Genomic DNA, 19581 nt, shown 5'->3' on the forward strand with positions numbered 1-19581 from the left:
TAGACCTTAGTGCTGCTTTTGATACAATCGATCACCACATTCTTTTGGAAAGATTGGAAACCCAAATTGGTCTACACGGACAAGTTCTGGCCTGGTTTAGATCTTATCTGTTGGGAAGATATCAGTTTGTCTCTGTGAATGTTTTGTCCTCTGACAAATCAACTGTACATTTCGGTGTTTCTCAAGGTTCCGTTTTAGGACTACTATTGTTTTCACTATATATTTTACCTCTTGTACATTTCAATGAAACATGGTGAAGCCCCAAAATTGCCCTCGCTAGAAGCCTGTGTTTCAGACATAAGGAAGTGGATGGCTGCAAACTTTCTACTTTTAAACTCGGACAAAACAGAAATGCTTGTTCTAGGTCCCAAGAAACAAAGAGATCTTCTGTTGAATCTAACAATTAATTTTGATGGTTGTACAGTCGTCTCAAATAAAACTGTGAAGGACTAGGGTCAGTCTGTTATATCTGGCTATGGAACACTGACCTGTTCACCGGACGTGCTACCTTGTCCCAGACCTACTGTTTTCAACTCTCTAGAGACAGCAGGAGCGGTAGAGATACTCTTAATGATCGGCTATGAAAAGCCAACTGACATTTACTGCTGAGGTGCTGACCTGTTGCACCCTCAACAACTACTGTGATTATTATTATTTGACCATGCTGGTCATTTATGAACATTTGAACATCTTGGCCATGTTCTGTTATAATCTCCACCCGGCACAGCCAGAAGAGGACTGGCCACCCCTCATAGCCTGGTTACTCTCTAGGTTTCTTCCTAGGTTTTGGCATTTCCTAGCCACCGTGCTTCTACACCTGCATTGCTTGCTGTTTGGGGTTTTAGGCTGGGTTTCTGTACAGCACTTTGAGATATCAGCTGATGTAAGAAGGGATATATACATACATTTAATTTGATTTGAACATCTGCTAACTATGTGTATGTGACCAATAACATTTTATTGGATTTGAACTGAATAACACCATGGCAGAGGGTTCAGTTCTCCTAAGGAATAATATCTTTACCACAATCTGTATCCATCAGAAGGTTGGATAGTTCCAGTGGGCGGATTCGATTATGCAGGGCACTGGGCAAGGTCATCAGGCGAATGCAGGGAGGGAGGAGCACCATTCTCAAATGGAACAGTAGGCAAATCTGTGCCACTAGGTAATATTGTCAACAATGGTGCATCGACCAGAAACATACAACATCTCTGTTCCATAAAATAAATGTTTGAATTTTCTATTCTATTTTTCATTGGGAAGGCAGATAAAGCGTTTTTATTAAAAGCAATCACTTTTGCATGGGAAAACACAGAATCCTACTAATTACTACACGTGCTTAATTACGTAACTTTTGTTTTGAAGCCATCTTCGTGTTGGGCTATGAACAGAGCACCTGGCTCACGACCGGGAGGCAACCCAATTCCAAATCGAATGCAATCAACTTTTAGCTGACACATAACAAGCCAATACCGCTGCCCGGGCGAGATTGATCGAACTCCCTCATTGACTCTTCCAGCGTTCTAAAATGTCATCCAGACAATCCATGCTCTCGCATGGTGCCAATTACTGCAATCGTGCAAACATTTACATGACGATTCCCCACAGACTGTTATGCAAATGAACTTTGCGTTTTGAATGCGGTAGTTGAGAGATGATTCAAAAACATAATGGGAAACATAATGACCAGGTGACAAACACTCAGATCCTGAGCTTGGAGAGTGAGAAAGATCTATTTGCATGAATTAACTTCTATCATTTCCACGCTAGTGTTATATACCATGAGAAGGAGACACCATAAATGGTGTGTTTGCTCTACTCTCTATAGCTCTAGCAGAACAGTTGATTCTGGGCTATACTGTAGTGTTGCTGATCTGCATGCTTTACATTCAGTAGCTTTCCATAGCTTTATCAGAGGAGCCTACCTATGCATCAGGATCAGAATCACCTTTTTCACCAAGTACATTTACACATACCCAGACTTTTACTTGGTGATATGGTGCAGCTAGTGTAACGGATGTGAAACGGCTAGCTTAGTTAGCGGTGTGCGCTAAATAGCGTTTCAATCGGTTACGTCACTTGCTCTGAGACCTTGAAGTAGTAGTTCCCCTTGCTCTGCAAGGGCCGTAGCTTTGTGGAGCGATTGGTAACGATGCTTCGTGGGTGACCGTTGTTGATGTGTGCAGAAGGTCCTGGTTCGCGCCGGATATGGGCGAGGGGACGGTTTAAAATTATACTGTTACACTAGCAATAGACGACATATAGACGCAGAAACAGACAGAGGAATTTACACAAAGTTGACATATTTTATATACAAAATAGATAGTTTGGCATAGAACTGTAGCGTATGAGTGAATTTACAGTATAAATATACACATATATTTACATGTATGTGTATATATATATATACTGCTCAAAAAAATAAAGGGAACACTTAAACAACACAATGTAACTCCAAGTCAATCACACTTCTGTGAAATGAAACTGTCCACTTAGGAAGCAACACCGATTGACAATACATTTCACATGCTGTTGTGCAAATGGCATAGACAACAGGTGGAAATTATAGGAAATTAGCAAGACACCCCCAATAAAGGAGTGGTTCTGCAGGTGGTGACCACAGACCACTTCTCAGTTCCTATGCTTCCTGGCTGATGTTTTGGTCACTTTTGAATGCTGGCGGTGCATTCACTCTAGTGGTAGCAGGAGACGGAGTCTACAACCTACACAAGTGACTCAGGTAGTGCAGCTCATCCAGGATGGAACATCAATGCGAGCTGTGGCAAGAAGATTTGCTGTGTCTGTCAGCATAGTGTCCAGAGCATGGAGGCGCTACCAGGAGACAGGCCAGTACATCAAGAGACGTGGAGGAGGCCGTAGGAGGGCAACAACCCAGCAGCAGGACCGCTACCTCCGCCTTTGTGCAAGGAGGAGCAGGAGGAGCACTGCCAGAGCCCTGCAAAATGACCTCCAGCGGGCCACAAATGTGCATGTGTCTGCTCAAACGGTCAGAAACAGACTCCATGAGGGTGGTATGAGGGCCCGACGTCCACAGGTGGGGGTTGTACTTACAGCCCAACACCGTGCAGGACGTTTGGCATTTGCCAGAGAACACCAAGATTGGCAAATTCGCCACTGGCGCCCTGTGCTCTTCACAGATGAAAGCAGGTTCACACTGAGCACATGTGACAGACGTGACAGAGTCTGGAGACGCCGTGGAGAACGTTCTGCTGCCTGCAACATCCTCCAGCATGACCGGTTTGGTGGTGGGTCAGTCATGGTGTGGTGTGGCATTTCTTTGGGGGGCCGCACAGCCCTCCATGTGTTCGCCAGAGGTAGCCTGACTGCCATTAGGTACCGAGATGAGATCCTCAGACCCTTTGTGAGACCATATGCTGGTGCGGTTGGCCCTGGGTTCCTCCTAATGCAAGACAATGCTAGACCTCATGTGGCTGGAGTGTGTCAGCAGTTCCTGCAAGAGGAAGGCATTGATGCTATGGACTGGCCCGCCCGTTCCCCAGACCTGAATCCAATTGAGCACATCTGGGACATCATGTCTCGCTCCATCCACCAACGCCACATTGCACCACAGACTGTCCAGGAGTTGGCGGATGCTTTAGTCCAGGTATGGGAGGAGATCCCTCAGGGGACCATCCGCCACCTCATCAGGAGCATGCCCAGGCATTTGTAGGGAGGTCATACAGGCACGTGGTGTCCACACACACTACTGAGCCTCATTTTGACTTGTTTTAAGGAGATTACATCAAAGTTGGATCAGCCTGTAGTGTGGTTTTCCACTTAAATTTTGAGTGTGACTCCAAATCCAGACCTCCATGGGTTGATAAATTTGATTTCCATTGATCATTTTTGTGTGATTTTGTTGTCAGCACATTCAACTATGTAAAGAAAAAAAGTATTTAATAAGAATATTTCATTCATTCAGATCTAGGATGTGTTATTTTAGTGTTCCCTTTATTTTTTTGAGCAGTGTATATATATATATATATGCAGAGGTAGGGATTTTCTGTGACGTAGTGCATTTAAGGTAGTGCATCTAACAAAGTTACCAACACCCACGGATTCTACACAAACCCCACACAATTCCTCTTTGAGCATCTTACATGTCTCCAATGCTCCACATTTCCATTGGGACACATATGTGTGTTAGTGCTAGTGCTGGCCCCTAGTCTCTGTGACAAGCATGTTTATCCTGCATTAATCCCTTTCCTCTGCTTTAACCCACCACTTAATGCTGTTGTCTATCCTATTAATGTGTCAATCGCTTCAAAATCCTCCAATAACATAATCCTTCCTGCACGATTCTGATGAGGGGTATAAACATAGAATTAGGAATTAGAATATAAAACGGACATGACCCTTCTTATGGCGGTCCAGAGGTCAGCAATGTTAGTCAGGGAGTTGGTCAACCATGGCTTTGCCAGTGCTGTGATAAGATATTGTGTAAAACAATGAATGCAAAGAATTTATCTACACTGTATGTGTTTTAGCTAGCCAGACAATTTTAGAGGAATAATTCCATTATTTTTTTTAATTAACTGCCAATATGCCAACATTCCATTCAAGTGATGCAGTCAATCCACAGCCATAGCCTGGCTCAAATCAGTTGAAGACTGAGTTTAGAAAGGTTTAAATGCAACAAGTACTGATATTGTATCATATAATAACACTCAAAGCTTTCCAAGAAAACAACATCTGAGACATTCATGGTCTGTTTACGTATATTTTAGAGGCTATTTATGCAGAAAATATGTATAAAACCTGTATAAACTCTGTTTATAATTATATGACAGTATTTTAGATTGACTATAATTCCATTACACCATTTCTGATACATCATCTGCCTTTCTTTTATTTTCCTACATAATTAAAAGCAGGAAATGCATCTCCTATGAAGCTGCTGACATTCATTCCAATTAGACTGGTTTTGAATTTCTCCTGACCAAGATTGCTGTAATTTTGGCCTCATTACGGAACTTTGAGGGTTCATGACATAGCCCCTCTAGTAATATAATAAGATCTCTCTGGGTAAAAATATATTGAGCAAAAATATAAACACAACATGTAAAGTGAGCTGAAATTAAAGTTCCCATAAATTTTCCATACACACAAAAAGCCTATTTCTCTCAATTTATTTGCACAGATTTGTATAAATCCCTGTTAGTGAGTATTTCTCATTTTCCATGATAATACATCCACTTGACAGGTGTGGCATATCAAAAGCTGATTAAACAGCATGATCATTAGACACACAACCTTGTGCCGGGGACAGTAAAAGGCCACTCTAAAATATGAAGTTTTGTAACATAGCACAATACCACAGATGTTTCAAGTTTTGAAGGAGTGCACAATTCATATGCTGACTGCAGGAATACCCCCCAGAGCTGTTTCCAGATAATTTAATTTTCATTCATTTTAGAGAATTTGGCAGTATGTCCAACCAGCCTCACAACTGCAGACCAAGTGCAACCACGCCAGCCCAGGACCTCCACAGTTCTGCATACTCACGAGACCCATTGAGCATGTTTGTGATGCTCTGGATTGATGTGCACGACAGCGTGTCCCAGTTCCCATCAATATCCAGCCCTTGAAGAGAGTGAGACAACATTACACAGGCCACAATCAACAGCCTGATCAATTCTATGTGAAGGGAATGTGTCGCCTAATGAATTTATTTCAATTGACTGATAACTCAGTAAAATCTTTCAAATTGTTGCATATTGCCTTTATATTTTAGTTTTTGTTCAGTGTACATGGGGATGGGAAGACAGGGTTTGAGTTACCACGAAGACACTGATTAATTAAAGATGAACTCAAGCCACTTTAATAGTTTTGTTGAGAAGGGGATAATGAGGGAGGGATGGGGGAACAGGGGGGAGAGAGAGAGAGCTCAAAATTACAGCTTAACTGGTTTTATACTGTCTTACTCAGATGTCTTACAACATGGATCCACAGTCAGCAGGAGATAAACTCCCTTTAAATCTGTTAATTTAGATAAAATGCAATTTTTCATCTATATAAATGTGGATAAACACAACCTTTTTCTTAGGATAAAACACAGGACAACTAATGACATAGTTCCAGGAGTGATGTAATCATAACACACAAGGTATTGCATCTGGACTTGTCTTGACTGTCTCGTCTCATGCCTGCCTCCCTGAAATCTTTACAATATTAAATGATGAGGAAATACTGCCCTCTAACGTTAAGGACCTAAAGGTGGCTGTAGAAATATTAAACTTTACCGCTTGGTGGCGTCTCTTGACAGCCCTTTAAAAATTCCTCTATCCAATCTACAGTAAACGGAAATGACTTGCATGGAATGGGAGTTACAGCTTCCGTTGTCTGAGGGCGTTTTTTCAAGTTCAGCACCAGAGATTTTTGGGTGGTGGCTGCTTGTTTTACAAGTTTAGAATTCCACCAAGTTATTGTTGAGGACACTGATTTGAAGGAATTATACTAATTTCCAAACTATCGTGACTTGGGCCTTATAATCGAGGCTTCAAACCTTGTTTCTCCCGTTGGGGCAACTAACGAGTGGTTTACCAGCTAACCGATAAACTCAAATTTTAGCTAGCTAGCTGAGAGAGGCGTCAGATGCAGGCCATCAAGTGTGTTGTAGTGGGGGACGGGTAAGTTTAACCTACATTTGTCTAGTTCGCTATGTTTATAAAATGTCTTACAATATAAGTTATGATGTAGAATATAAATTATAATATCAAAATTGTTTCTAGTAGCCCTTAGTTTGCTTGGTACTTTGCTAGCTAACTGGTGACAACTGTTGTCACTGTTTCCAGCTTGCTAACAACACATTCGTCTGTAAACTTGTGGCATGGTGTAATTTAGCTTAGCTAGCGTAATTGCTACCTACTGCTAACTGTTCAGCATTCTCGTTTGCTGTTTATGGTTACGCAGCTATATGCACTATTTTCTCAGACGGGGATATGCAAAAAAAAACATTTCAAATTCACACATCCGTATCAATACGCACCTACCAAATTATCATTGCCTATTAAATTGTGCTTAGCAAGCTAGCAATCCTTTAGGGTGGGTTGCCCAAATATGGTTTAAATGAATCTTAAATTAGACCTAATTTAGATTTTGTATATCTAGGTTTATAGCTAGCAACTTTGCCTGATTTCAGTTTGTGACAAAACAAGCAAGTATAGTGTAGAGAATAATTGTACCATATTAACAGCTGTTAATATATATTTTACATAAACAGAAATTCTGTATTTTCAGCTGGTTGAAGCTGGTGAACAAAACAAAGTGAAAGACAAATGTAATTTAAGAATGGGCAGCATAAAAATAGTGCACACAGAACATATTTTTAGACTTGCTTACAATGAGAATGACATACTCACATCTATGTACATTTGGTCAGATCGCCCAAAAGGTTACATACCGCAACTAACTTTTTGGGAGACCTGACCAAATGTACGTAGTACATATGTGAGTTGTACATCTGTCATTTGCACGGTTTGCCAATATATCCTCCAAACACCGGCTTCTTGGGCATTATCAATATAATAATAATATATATGCCATTTAGCAGGCAGCTTTTATCCAAAGCGACTTATAGTCATTTGTGCATACATTCTACGTATGGGTGGTCCCGGGGATCGAACCCACTACCCTGGCGTTACAAGCGCCATGCTCTACCAACTGAGCTACAGAAGGACCACTTAATTAAATAACTAAACTATGATTAGTGACACGTGTCATAATACATTCAACATAGCAATATGTTCTAATTTTATTCATATGGAAATAAACCAGCACTGGTCATTGCTAGTTTGCTAGATAGATGGCAAAGTGAGTTTTGGAGATTTTTGAATTTTGTGAAATTAGCTAATGTTACCTGGCTAGTTGAGTTTTACAAACATAAGCCGCAGGAGCTGAAATTGTTAATCGCACTGAAAACACAGCACATACACTGACATGATAAATTTAAACATCCTCCAGTGGCAGTTTAGATTTAATCCTAACCCACTTTAACATTTGACTTTAAAACAGTGGAGCAACACGATTACATTTGAATTTTGTTTATAAGAAAGATTACATTTAACTAGGATTAATTTAAGCCTACTGAGTGGTGCAGTGGTCTCACGGTACTGCATCGCTGTGCCATTAGAGATTCTGGGTTCGAGTCCAAGTTCTTTTGCCAGCCGGCCGCGACCCGGAGCCCCATGGGGCGGCGCACAATTAGCCCAGTGTCGTCCGGGTTAGGGGAGGGTTTGTCCACCAGGGATGTCCTTGTCCCATCGTGCACTAGCGGCTACTGTGGCAGGCCGGGCACGCTGACACGGCCGCCAGGTGTTACTGTTTCCCTCGACACACAGGTGCGGCTGACTTCCGGGTTAAGTGGGCATTGTGTCAAGAAGCAGTGCGGCTTTGTTGGGTTGTTTCGGAGGATGCGCGGCTCTCTGCCTTCGCATATCCCGAGTCCATACGGGAGTTTTAGTGAGGAGACAAGACTGTAACAGCCAATTGGATAACACAAAATTGTGGGGAAATAGGGAGTAATTTAGAACTAGGTTTCAAGTTTGGTGCAACAAGATTTATAGATAAACCTTGATTTTAACCCAGTTTAACAGTATCCATGATGGTGCAACCCAACCTAAATGTCTGCTGCATGTTCTTACTGAGCTACACCATCCAATCTTATTTAGGACATTGTGATTGGGACTCAAATGTGTCATTCTACAGACATTTTTCAGTTTAACTCATTGTCTTAAGTTTGCCAGTTACACCCCATTTCAAGTTCTCCTTTCAGTTTTGAAATTGACAAAAACAAAACTGAAGCCAGGTCGCTTATTTATCCTCTTCATTCCTCCATCTCTTTATGCTTCTCTCCTCCAGAGCTGTGGGTAAAACATGCCTGCTCATCAGCTACACCACCAACGCGTTCCCCGGGGAATACATCCCCACAGTGTAAGTACACTCACTCTATCCCCCCACTCCCTCATCGTAGCAGGTGCCCCACACGAGAAACGTAGAATGCCAACATTAACATTCAGAACTGTTATATTTTATAGTCAGATGTGGGGGGTTTTCTCCTGATGATCAGGAAATTCTATATTTGGCCTGTCGAATCATTGAAATGAACTCGTTGCCTTTATTTCTTGGTGGTGTGCTGATCATATCCATTGATGTCAATGTGGTGTATCTCTTTCTAGCTTTGACAACTACTCTGCCAATGTGATGGTAGATGGGAAACCAGTGAATCTGGGTCTATGGGATACAGCAGGACAGGAAGACTACGACAGACTCAGACCACTGTCCTATCCACAGACGGTAAAACAACAGGATAAATGTACTGTGTCCTCTAGGTCACTAGTGTCAGCAATGAAGACAGTCAAGCGACTTTACTGCGTCTCAAAGTATCAAACACATTTTCAGACGTTTCTATGGGTACAGCCAAACAACGGATGTGATGGGATTCGACTTTCTCTTTACTTCCTTACTGCAGTGTGCCAGTTCACCGGTTGCAAACTTGGTGCGGTAAATTATTTGAGTCAATTCATAGAGCATAAAAGTAAAGTAAACAAGTTTAATTTTGTATTTATTTCCTCAAAGTTCGCTAACGTTAGCTAGATCTACTAGTTGTACTGTTGTGATAACGTTAGTTGTGTCAGAGTTAAGGGCCATCCACAAAGCCAATAACGCTAAACTATAGGCTAGATAACTAAAACGTTGGTGAGCATCCACACTAGGGGAAGGTTTATCGTTCTACAGTCCTACAGATGTCAATGAACTGATCAACACATCGTGCTGCCTATTAAAAAATGGTAACTCGACCGTTCAGTAATTTCAGGGTGTGTTCTGCAAATAATACCTCAATGTACATGTAGGCCTAATAAAAAATAATATATTAACTCATATTTGAAATGTAGCAATTCATCAACAAACGCTGTTGAGCCTACATATTTTTTACAGTATGTCATTGGCATGTTCCTCAAGTAGTTTGCAAGTGATTTATGATTTTCTAATGGTTGTCAATTCCTTTCGGTTGTCTTTTCACTGTGCTCATCTGTCTGTCCCATGCAACTATTTGCATGCGTCAGTGTAACAATGTTATCATAACTGGCCGAATGTGATCACTCCAACGTGCTTTCTCACCTCAACTGTAGGCCTGTTTTACGTTCAGCAATTTAATGTTATAGGCTGTTAAGCCTAGTATAAAAAAATATCAAGATAAATATTCTATAGCTTTTTTCCTGGAATTTTACGAGCTGAGGAATGGCTATCGTGGAGAGGCTTGCATAGCCTATAGCCTAAACAGCTGGAAAGAGAGGCTAGTGATGTCTGATGTGTAGCTGAAGTAAGAAGCTAGATATTAGCTAAATATTAGGGCTGTAGGCTAAATAATAACCAGTCAAAGTGCAAGAAAAATAAGTTAACAGATTATGAAATGTCAGATCTGTGAGTTCCTCCAGGCTACGCTCTGTTCCCCATGAATGCAAAGCTCCACTATTGATTAGGGCTACATTTTTAGACAAGACAATTATTCTACCTGTGCTAAAACAGTGCAATGAGGAATTCATTTTTGTTACCATGTCAGTACACAATTGTCTATAAGGCTGTAAACTACAGTGATATAGGCTAGTTTGAATAAACGCTCAAACGTCCTGTTTTGTTTCATGCTTGGAAATAACTGCATACAGCCTAGGCCTGATTATGCAACCCTAGGCCTGATTATGCAACCATTGTACCCCAACGGATCCAATTCTCGACAATTTAGAATGGCTAGAAAGGTACATTAGCAGGTGACTCATATGGTGTATTTTGGCAGGATGTAGCCTATCGGTGTTAAGATGGGCCTACAAGGAAAATATGGGCTTTTCCTTTCCCACACCCTGTGTGTTCTTAATGCTGTAGCTTATTTTACATTCAGCGAGCAAGTGTGCATCTCTTCCAATATACTATTTTCTTTACTAATAGCCTAAGTTAGAAGCCCTTAATTAATCAGCTCAATGTTAGGCTTCATACTGCAGTGAATATATCCAGTCAATTTACGCAGTGAAAGAAAACATAGTTATCAGAAATGGAAATCATAGGTAGCCTACACTGTGCGGTCCCGAGGCTAAGCTCCCAGTCCCCAGGCACGCAGCTCGAAAAGCTACTCTATGGATTCTGTTTTTTTAGGGACTAGAAATGTATCCAACCTAGGCTACGACAATGTAATTAATAATTTTCTTGTTTTCAAGTGAGTATAAAACTCTAGACTGCACTAGGGTAATATAATGACAGTAGATGGTAGACAAGGGTAATATAATGACAGTAGATGGTAGACCAGGGTAATATAATGACAGTAGATGGTAGACGAGGTTAATATAAGTACAGTAGATGGTAGACCAGGTTAAGATAATGACAGTAGAAGGTAGACCAGGGTAATATAATGACAGTAGATGGTAGACCAGGGTAATATAATGACAGTAGATGGTAGACCAGGGTAATATAATGACAGTAGATGATATACCAGGGTAATACAATGCAGTAGATGGTAGACCAGGTAATATATTGACAGTAGATGGTAGACCAGGGTAATATATTGACTGTAGATGGTAGACAGGGTAATATAATGACAGTAGATGGTAGACCAGGGCAATATAATGACAGTAGATGGTAGACCAGGGTAATATAATGACAGTAGATCGTAGACTAGGGTAATATAATGACAGTTGATGGTAGACTAGGGTAATATAATGACAGTAGAAGGGAGACCAGGGTAATATAGTGACAGTAGATGGTAGACCAGGTTAATATAAGGACAGTAGAAAGTAGAACAGGGTAATATATTGACAGTAGATTGTAGACCAGGTAATATAATGACAGTAGATGGTAGACCAGGTTAATATAATGACAGTAGATGGTAGACCAGGGTAATATACTGACAGTAGATGGTAGACCAGGGTAATATATTGACTGTAGATGGTAGACCGGGTGTAATATAATGACAGTAGATGGTAGACCAGGGTAATATAATGACAGTAGATGATAGACCAGGGTAATAAAATGCAGTAGATGGTAGACCAGGGTAATATATTGACAGTGGATGGTAGACCAGGGTAATATATTGACTGTAGATGGTAGACCGGGGTAATATAATGACAGTAGATGGTAGACCAGGGTAATATAATGACAGTAGATGGTAGACCAGGGTAATATAATGACAGTAGATCGTAGACTAGGTAATATAATGACAGTAGATGGTAGACAAGGGTAATATAATGACAGTAGATGGTAGACCAGGGTAATATAATGACAGTAGATGGTAGACGAGGTTAATATAAGTACAGTAGATGGTAGACCAGGTTAAGATAATGACAGTAGAAGGTAGACCAGGTAATATAATGACAGTAGATGGTAGACCAGGGTAATATAATGACAGTAGATGATATACCAGGGTAATACAATGCAGTAGATGGTAGACCAGGGTAATATATTGACAGTAGATGGTAGACCAGGGTAATATATTGACTGTAGATGGTAGACCGGGGTAATATAATGACAGTAGATGGTAGACCAGGGTAATATAATGACAGTAGATGGTAGACCAGGGTAATATAATGACAGTAGATCGTAGACTAGGGTAATATAATGACAGTAGATGGTAGACAAGGGTAATATAATGACAGTAGATGGTAGACCAGGGTAATATAATGACAGTAGATGGTAGATGAGGTTAATATAAGTACAGTAGATGGTAGACCAGGTTAAGATAATGACAGTAGAAGGTAGACCAGGGTAATATAATGACAGTAGATGGTAGACCAGGGTAATATAATGACAGTAGATGGTAGACCAGGGTAATATAATGACAGTAGATGATATACCAGGGTAATACAATGCAGTAGATGGTAGACCAGGGTAATATATTGACAGTAGATGGTAGACCAGGGTAATATATTGACTGTAGATGGTAGACCGGGGTAATATAATGACAGTAGATGGTAGACCAGGGTAATATAATGACAGTAGATGGTAGACCAGGTAATATAATGACAGTAGATCGTAGACTAGGGTAATATAATGACAGTTGATGGTAGACTAGGGTAATATAATGACAGTAGAAGGGAGACCAGGGTAATATAATGACAGTAGATGGTAGACCAGGTTAATATAAGGACAGTAGATGGTAGACCAGGTTAATATAAGGACAGTAGATGGTAGACCAGGGTAATATAAGGACAGTAGATGGTAGACCAGGTTAATAGATTGACAGTAGATGGTAGACCAGGAAATATAATGACAGTAGATGGTAGACCAGGGTAATATAATGACAGTAGATGGTAGACCAGGGTAATATAATGACAGTAGATGGTAGACCAGGGTAATATATTGACTGTAGATGGTAGACCGGGTGTAATATAATGACAGTAGATGGTAGACCAGGGTAATATAATGACAGTAGATGGTAGACCAGGTTAATATAAGGACAGTAGATGGTAGACCAGGTTAATATAAGGACAGTAGATGGTAGACCAGGTTAATATAAGGACAGTAGATGGTAGACCAGGTTAAGATAATGACAGTAGAAGGTAGACCAGGGTAATATAATGACAGTAGATGGTAGACCAGGGTAATATAATGACAGTTGATGGTAGACGAGGTTAATATAAGTACAGTAGATGGTAGACCAGGTTAAGATAATGACAGTAGAAGGTAGACCAGGGTAATATAATGACAGTAGATGGTAGACCAGGTTAAGATAATGACAGTAGAAGGTAGACCAGGGTAATATAATGACAGTAGATGGTAGACCAGGGTAATATAATGACAGTAGATGATAGACCAGGGTAATACAATGCAGTAGATGGTAGACCAGGGTAATATATTGACAGTAGATGGTAGACCGGGGTAATATATTGACAGTAGATGGTAGACCGGGGTAATATAATGACAGTAGATGGTAGACCGGGGTAATATAATGACAGTAGATGGTAGACCGGGTTAATAGATTGACAGTAGATGGTAGACCAGGGAAATATAATGACAGTAGATGGTAGACCAGGGTAATATAATGACAGTAGATGGTAGACCAGGGTAATATAATGACAGTAGATGGTAGACCAGGGTAATATAATGAAAGTAGAGGGTAGACCAGGGTAATATAATGACAGTAGATGGTAGACCAGGTTAATATAAGGACAGTAGATGGTAGACCAGGTTAATATAAGGACAGTAGATGGTAGACCAGGTTAATATAAGGACAGTAGATGGTAGACCAGGGTAATATAATGACAGTAGATGATAGACCAGGGTAATAAAATGCAGTAGATGGTAGACCAGGGTAATATGTTGACAGTAGATGGTAGACCAGGGTAATATAATGACAGTAGATGGTAGACCAGGTTAATATAAGGACAGTAGATGGTAGACCAGCTTAATATAAGGACAGTAGATGATAGACCAGGTTAATATAAGGACAGTAGATGATAGACCAGGTTAATATAAGGACAGTAGATGGTAGACCAGGTTAATATAAGGACAGTAGATGGTAGACCAGGTTAATAGATTGACAGTAGATGGTAGACCGGGGTAATATATTGACTGTAGATGGTAGACCGGGGTAATATAATGACAGTAGATGGTAGACCGGGTAATATAATGACAGTAGATGGTAGACCAGGGTAATATAATGACAGTAGATGGTAGACCAGGGTAATATAATGACAGTAGATGGTAGACCAGGGTAATATAATGAAAGTAGAGGGTAGACCAGGGTAATATAATGACAGTAGAGGGTAGACCAGGTTAATATAAGGACAGTAGATGGTAGACCAGGTTAATATAAGGACAGTAGATGGTAGACCAGGTTAATATAAGGACAGTAGATGGTAGACCAGGGTAATATAATGACAGTAGATGATAGACCAGGGTAATATAATGACAGTAGATGGTAGACCAGGGTAATATAATGAAAGTAGAGGGTAGACCAGGGTAATATAATGACAGTAGATGGTAGACCAGGTTAATATAAGGACAGTAGATGGTAGACCAGGTTAATATAAGGACAGTAGATGGTAGACCAGGTTAATATAAGGACAGTAGATGGTAGACCAGGGTAATATAATGACAGTAGATGATAGACCAGGGTAATAAAATGCAGTAGATGGTAGACCAGGGTAATATGTTGACAGTAGATGGTAGACCAGGGTAATATACTGACTGTAGATGGTAGACCGGGGTAATATAATGACAGTAGATGGTAGACCAGGGTAATATAATGACAGTAGATGGTAGACCAGGGTAATATAATGACAGTAGATGGTAGACAAGATTAATATAAGGACAGTAGATGGTAGACCAGGTTAATAGATTGACAGTAGATGGTAGACCAGGGTAATATATTGACTGTAGATGGTAGACCGGGTGTAATATAATGACAGTAGATGGTAGACCAGGGTAATATAATGACAGTAGATGGTAGACCAGGTTAATATAAGGACAGTAGATGGTAGACCAGGTTAATATAAGGACAGTAGATGTTAGACCAGGTTAATATAATGACAGTAGATGGTAGACTAGGGTAATATAATGACAGTAGAGGGGAGACCAGGGTAATATAATGACAGTAGATGGTAGACCAGGGTAATATAGTGACAGTAGATGGTAGACCAGGTTAATATAAGGACAGTAGAAAGTAGAACAGGGTAATATATTGACAGTAGATTGTAGACCAGGTTAATATAATGACAGTAGATGGTAGACCAGGGTAATATAATGACAGTAGATGGTAGACCAGGGTAATATACTGACAGTAGATGGTAGACCAGGGTAATATATTGACTGTAGATGGTAGACCGGGTGTAATATAATGACAGTAGATGGTAGACCAGGGTAATATAATGACAGTAGATGATAGACCAGGGTAATAAAATGCAGTAGATGGTAGACCAGGGTAATATATTGACAGTGGATGGTAGACCAGGGTAATATATTGACTGTAGATGGTAGACCGGGGTAATATAATGACAGTAGATGGTAGACCAGGGTAATATAATGACAGTAGATGGTAGACCAGGGTAATATAATGACAGTAGATCGTAGACTAGGTAATATAATGACAGTAGATGGTAGACAAGGGTAATATAATGACAGTAGATGGTAGACCAGGGTAATATAATGACAGTAGATGGTAGACGAGGTTAATATAAGTACAGTAGATGGTAGACCAGGTTAAGATAATGACAGTAGAAGGTAGACCAGGGTAATATAATGACAGTAGATGGTAGACCAGGGTAATATAATGACAGTAGATGATATACCAGGGTAATACAATGCAGTAGATGGTAGACCAGGGTAATATATTGACAGTAGATGGTAGACCAGGGTAATATATTGACTGTAGATGGTAGACCGGGGTAATATAATGACAGTAGATGGTAGACCAGGGTAATATAATGACAGTAGATCGTAGACTAGGTAATATAATGACAGTTGATGGTAGACTAGGGTAATATAATGACAGTAGAAGGGAGACCAGGGTAATATAATGACAGTAGATGGTAGACCAGGTTAATATAAGGACAGTAGATGGTAGACCAGGTTAATATAAGGACAGTAGATGGTAGACCAGGTTAATATAAGGACAGTAGATGGTAGACCAGGTTAATAGATTGACAGTAGATGGTAGACCAGGGAAATATAATAACAGTAGATGGTAGACCAGGGTAATATAATGACAGTAGATGGTAGACCAGGGTAATATAATGACAGTAGATGGTAGACCAGGGTAATATATTGACTGTAGATGGTAGACCGGGTGTAATATAATGACAGTAGATGGTAGACCAGGGTAATATAATGACAGTAGATGGTAGACCAGGTTAATATAAGGACAGTAGATGGTAGACCAGGTTAATATAAGGACAGTAGATGGTAGACCAGGGTAATATAATGACAGTAGATGGTAGACCAGGTTAAGATAATGACAGTAGAAGGTAGACCAGGGTAATATAATGACAGTAGATGGTAGACCAGGGTAATATAATGACAGTAGATGATAGACCAGGGTAATACAATGCAGTAGATGGTAGACCAGGGTAATATATTGACAGTAGATGGTAGACCGGGGTAATATATTGACTGTAGATGGTAGACCGGGGTAATATAATGACAGTAGATGGTAGACCGGGGTAATATAATGACAGTAGATGGTAGACCAGGTTAATAGATTGACAGTAGATGGTAGACCAGGGAAATATAATGACAGTAGATGGTAGACCAGGGTAATATAATGACAGTAGATGGTAGACCAGGGTAATATAATGACAGTAGATGGTAGACCAGGGTAATATAATGAAAGTAGAGGGTAGACCAGGGTAATATAATGACAGTAGATGGTAGACCAGGTTAATATAAGGACAGTAGATGGTAGACCAGGTTAATATAAGGACAGTAGATGGTAGACCAGGTTAATATAAGGACAGTAGATGGTAGACCAGGGTAATATAATGACAGTAGATGATAGACCAGGGTAATAAAATGCAGTAGATGGTAGACCAGGGTAATATGTTGACAGTAGATGGTAGACCAGGGTAATATAATGACAGTAGATGGTAGACCAGGTTAATATAAGGACAGTAGATGGTAGACCAGCTTAATATAAGGAGAGTAGATGATAGACCAGGTTAATATAAGGACAGTAGATGGTAGACCAGGTTAATATAAGGACAGTAGATGGTAGACCAGGTTAATAGATTGACAGTAGATGGTAGACCGGGGTAATATATTGACTGTAGATGGTAGACCAGGGTAATATAATGACAGTAGATGGTAGACCGGGGTAATATAATGACAGTAGATGGTAGACCAGGGTAATATAATGACAGTAGATGGTAGACCAGGGTAATATAATGACAGTAGATGGTAGACCAGGGTAATATAATGAAAGTAGAGGGTAGACCAGGGTAATATAATGACAGTAGAGGGTAGACCAGGTTAATATAAGGACAGTAGATGGTAGACCAGGTTAATATAAGGACAGTAGATGGTAGACCAGGTTAATATAAGGACAGTAGATGGTAGACCAGGGTAATATAATGACAGTAGATGATAGACCAGGGTAATATAATGACAGTAGATGGTAGACCAGGGTAATATAATGAAAGTAGAGGGTAGACCAGGGTAATATAATGACAGTAGATGGTAGACCAGGTTAATATAAGGACAGTAGATGGTAGACCAGGTTAATATAAGGACAGTAGATGGTAGACCAGGTTAATATAAGGACAGTAGATGGTAGACCAGGGTAATAAAATGCAGTAGATGGTAGACCAGGGTAATATGTTGACAGTAGATGGTAGACCAGGGTAATATACTGACTGTAGATGGTAGACCGGGGTAATATAATGACAGTAGATGGTAGACCAGGGTAATATAATGACAGTAGATGGTAGACCAGGGTAATATAATGACAGTAGATGGTAGACAAGATTAATATAAGGACAGTAGATGGTAGACCAGGTTAATAGATTGACAGTAGATGGTAGACCAGGGTAATATATTGACTGTAGATGGTAGACCGGGTGTAATATAATGACAGTAGATGGTAGACCAGGGTAATATAATGACAGTAGATGGTAGACCAGGTTAATATAAGGACAGTAGATGTTAGACCAGGTTAATATAAGGACAGTAGATGTTAGACCAGGTTAATATAAGGACAGTAGATTGTAGACCAGGTTAATATAAGGACAGTAGATGGTAGACCAGGTTAATATAATGACAGTAGAAGGAGACCAGGGTAATATAATGACAGTAGATGGTAGACCAGGTTAATATAAGGACAGTAGATGGTAGACCAGGTTAATATAAGGACAGTAGATGGTAGACCAGGTTAATATAATGACAGTAGATGGTAGACCAGGTTAATATAAGTACAGTAGATGGTAGACCAGGTTAAGATAATGACAGTAGAAGGTAGACCAGGGTAATATAATGACAGTAGATGGTAGACCAGGGTAATATAATGACAGTAGATGGTAGACCAGGTTAATATAAGGACAGTAGATGGTAGACCAGGTTAATAGATTGACAGTAGATGGTAGACCAGGTTAATATAAGGACAGTAGATGGTAGACCAGGTTAATAGATTGACAGTAGATGGTAGACCAGGTTAATAGATTGACAGTAGATGGTAGACCAGGGAAATATAATGACAGTAGATGGTAGACCAGGGTAATACAATGCAGTAGATGGTAGACCAGGGTAATATAATGACAGTAGATGGTAGACTAGGGTAATATAATGACAGTAGATCGTAGACTAGGGTAATATAATGACAGTAGATCGTAGACTAGGGTAATATAATGACAGTAGATGGTAGACCAGGGTAATATAATGACAGTAGATGGTAGACCAGGGTAATATAATGACAGTAGATGGTAGACCAGGTTAATAGATTGACAGTAGATGGTAGACCAGGTTAATATAAGGACAGTAGATGGTAGACCAGGTTAATATAAGGACAGTAGATGGTAGACCAGGTTAATAGATTGACAGTAGATGGTAGACCAGGGAAATATAATGACAGTAGATGGTAGACCAGGGTA

At 40.1% G+C, this 19581-nt stretch overlaps 1 protein-coding gene across 1 annotated transcript; it reads left to right on the plus strand.

The window, feature by feature from the left end:
- Positions 1-6462: 6462 nt before the first annotated feature.
- LOC124020928 (ras-related C3 botulinum toxin substrate 1-like) lies at positions 6463-9523 on the plus strand (the record flags this gene model as incomplete). Its single annotated transcript, XM_046336240.1, has 3 exons — positions 6463-6651; positions 8882-8953; positions 9199-9523. Coding segments are annotated over exons 1-3 (432 nt in total), but the record flags the coding sequence as incomplete, so codon positions are not given.
- Positions 9524-19581: the final 10058 nt, after the last annotated feature.

This window comes from Oncorhynchus gorbuscha, unplaced genomic scaffold, assembly GCF_021184085.1.
Source record: "Oncorhynchus gorbuscha isolate QuinsamMale2020 ecotype Even-year unplaced genomic scaffold, OgorEven_v1.0 Un_scaffold_992, whole genome shotgun sequence".
In the NCBI taxonomy this organism is placed as follows: Eukaryota; Metazoa; Chordata; class Actinopteri; order Salmoniformes; family Salmonidae; genus Oncorhynchus; species Oncorhynchus gorbuscha.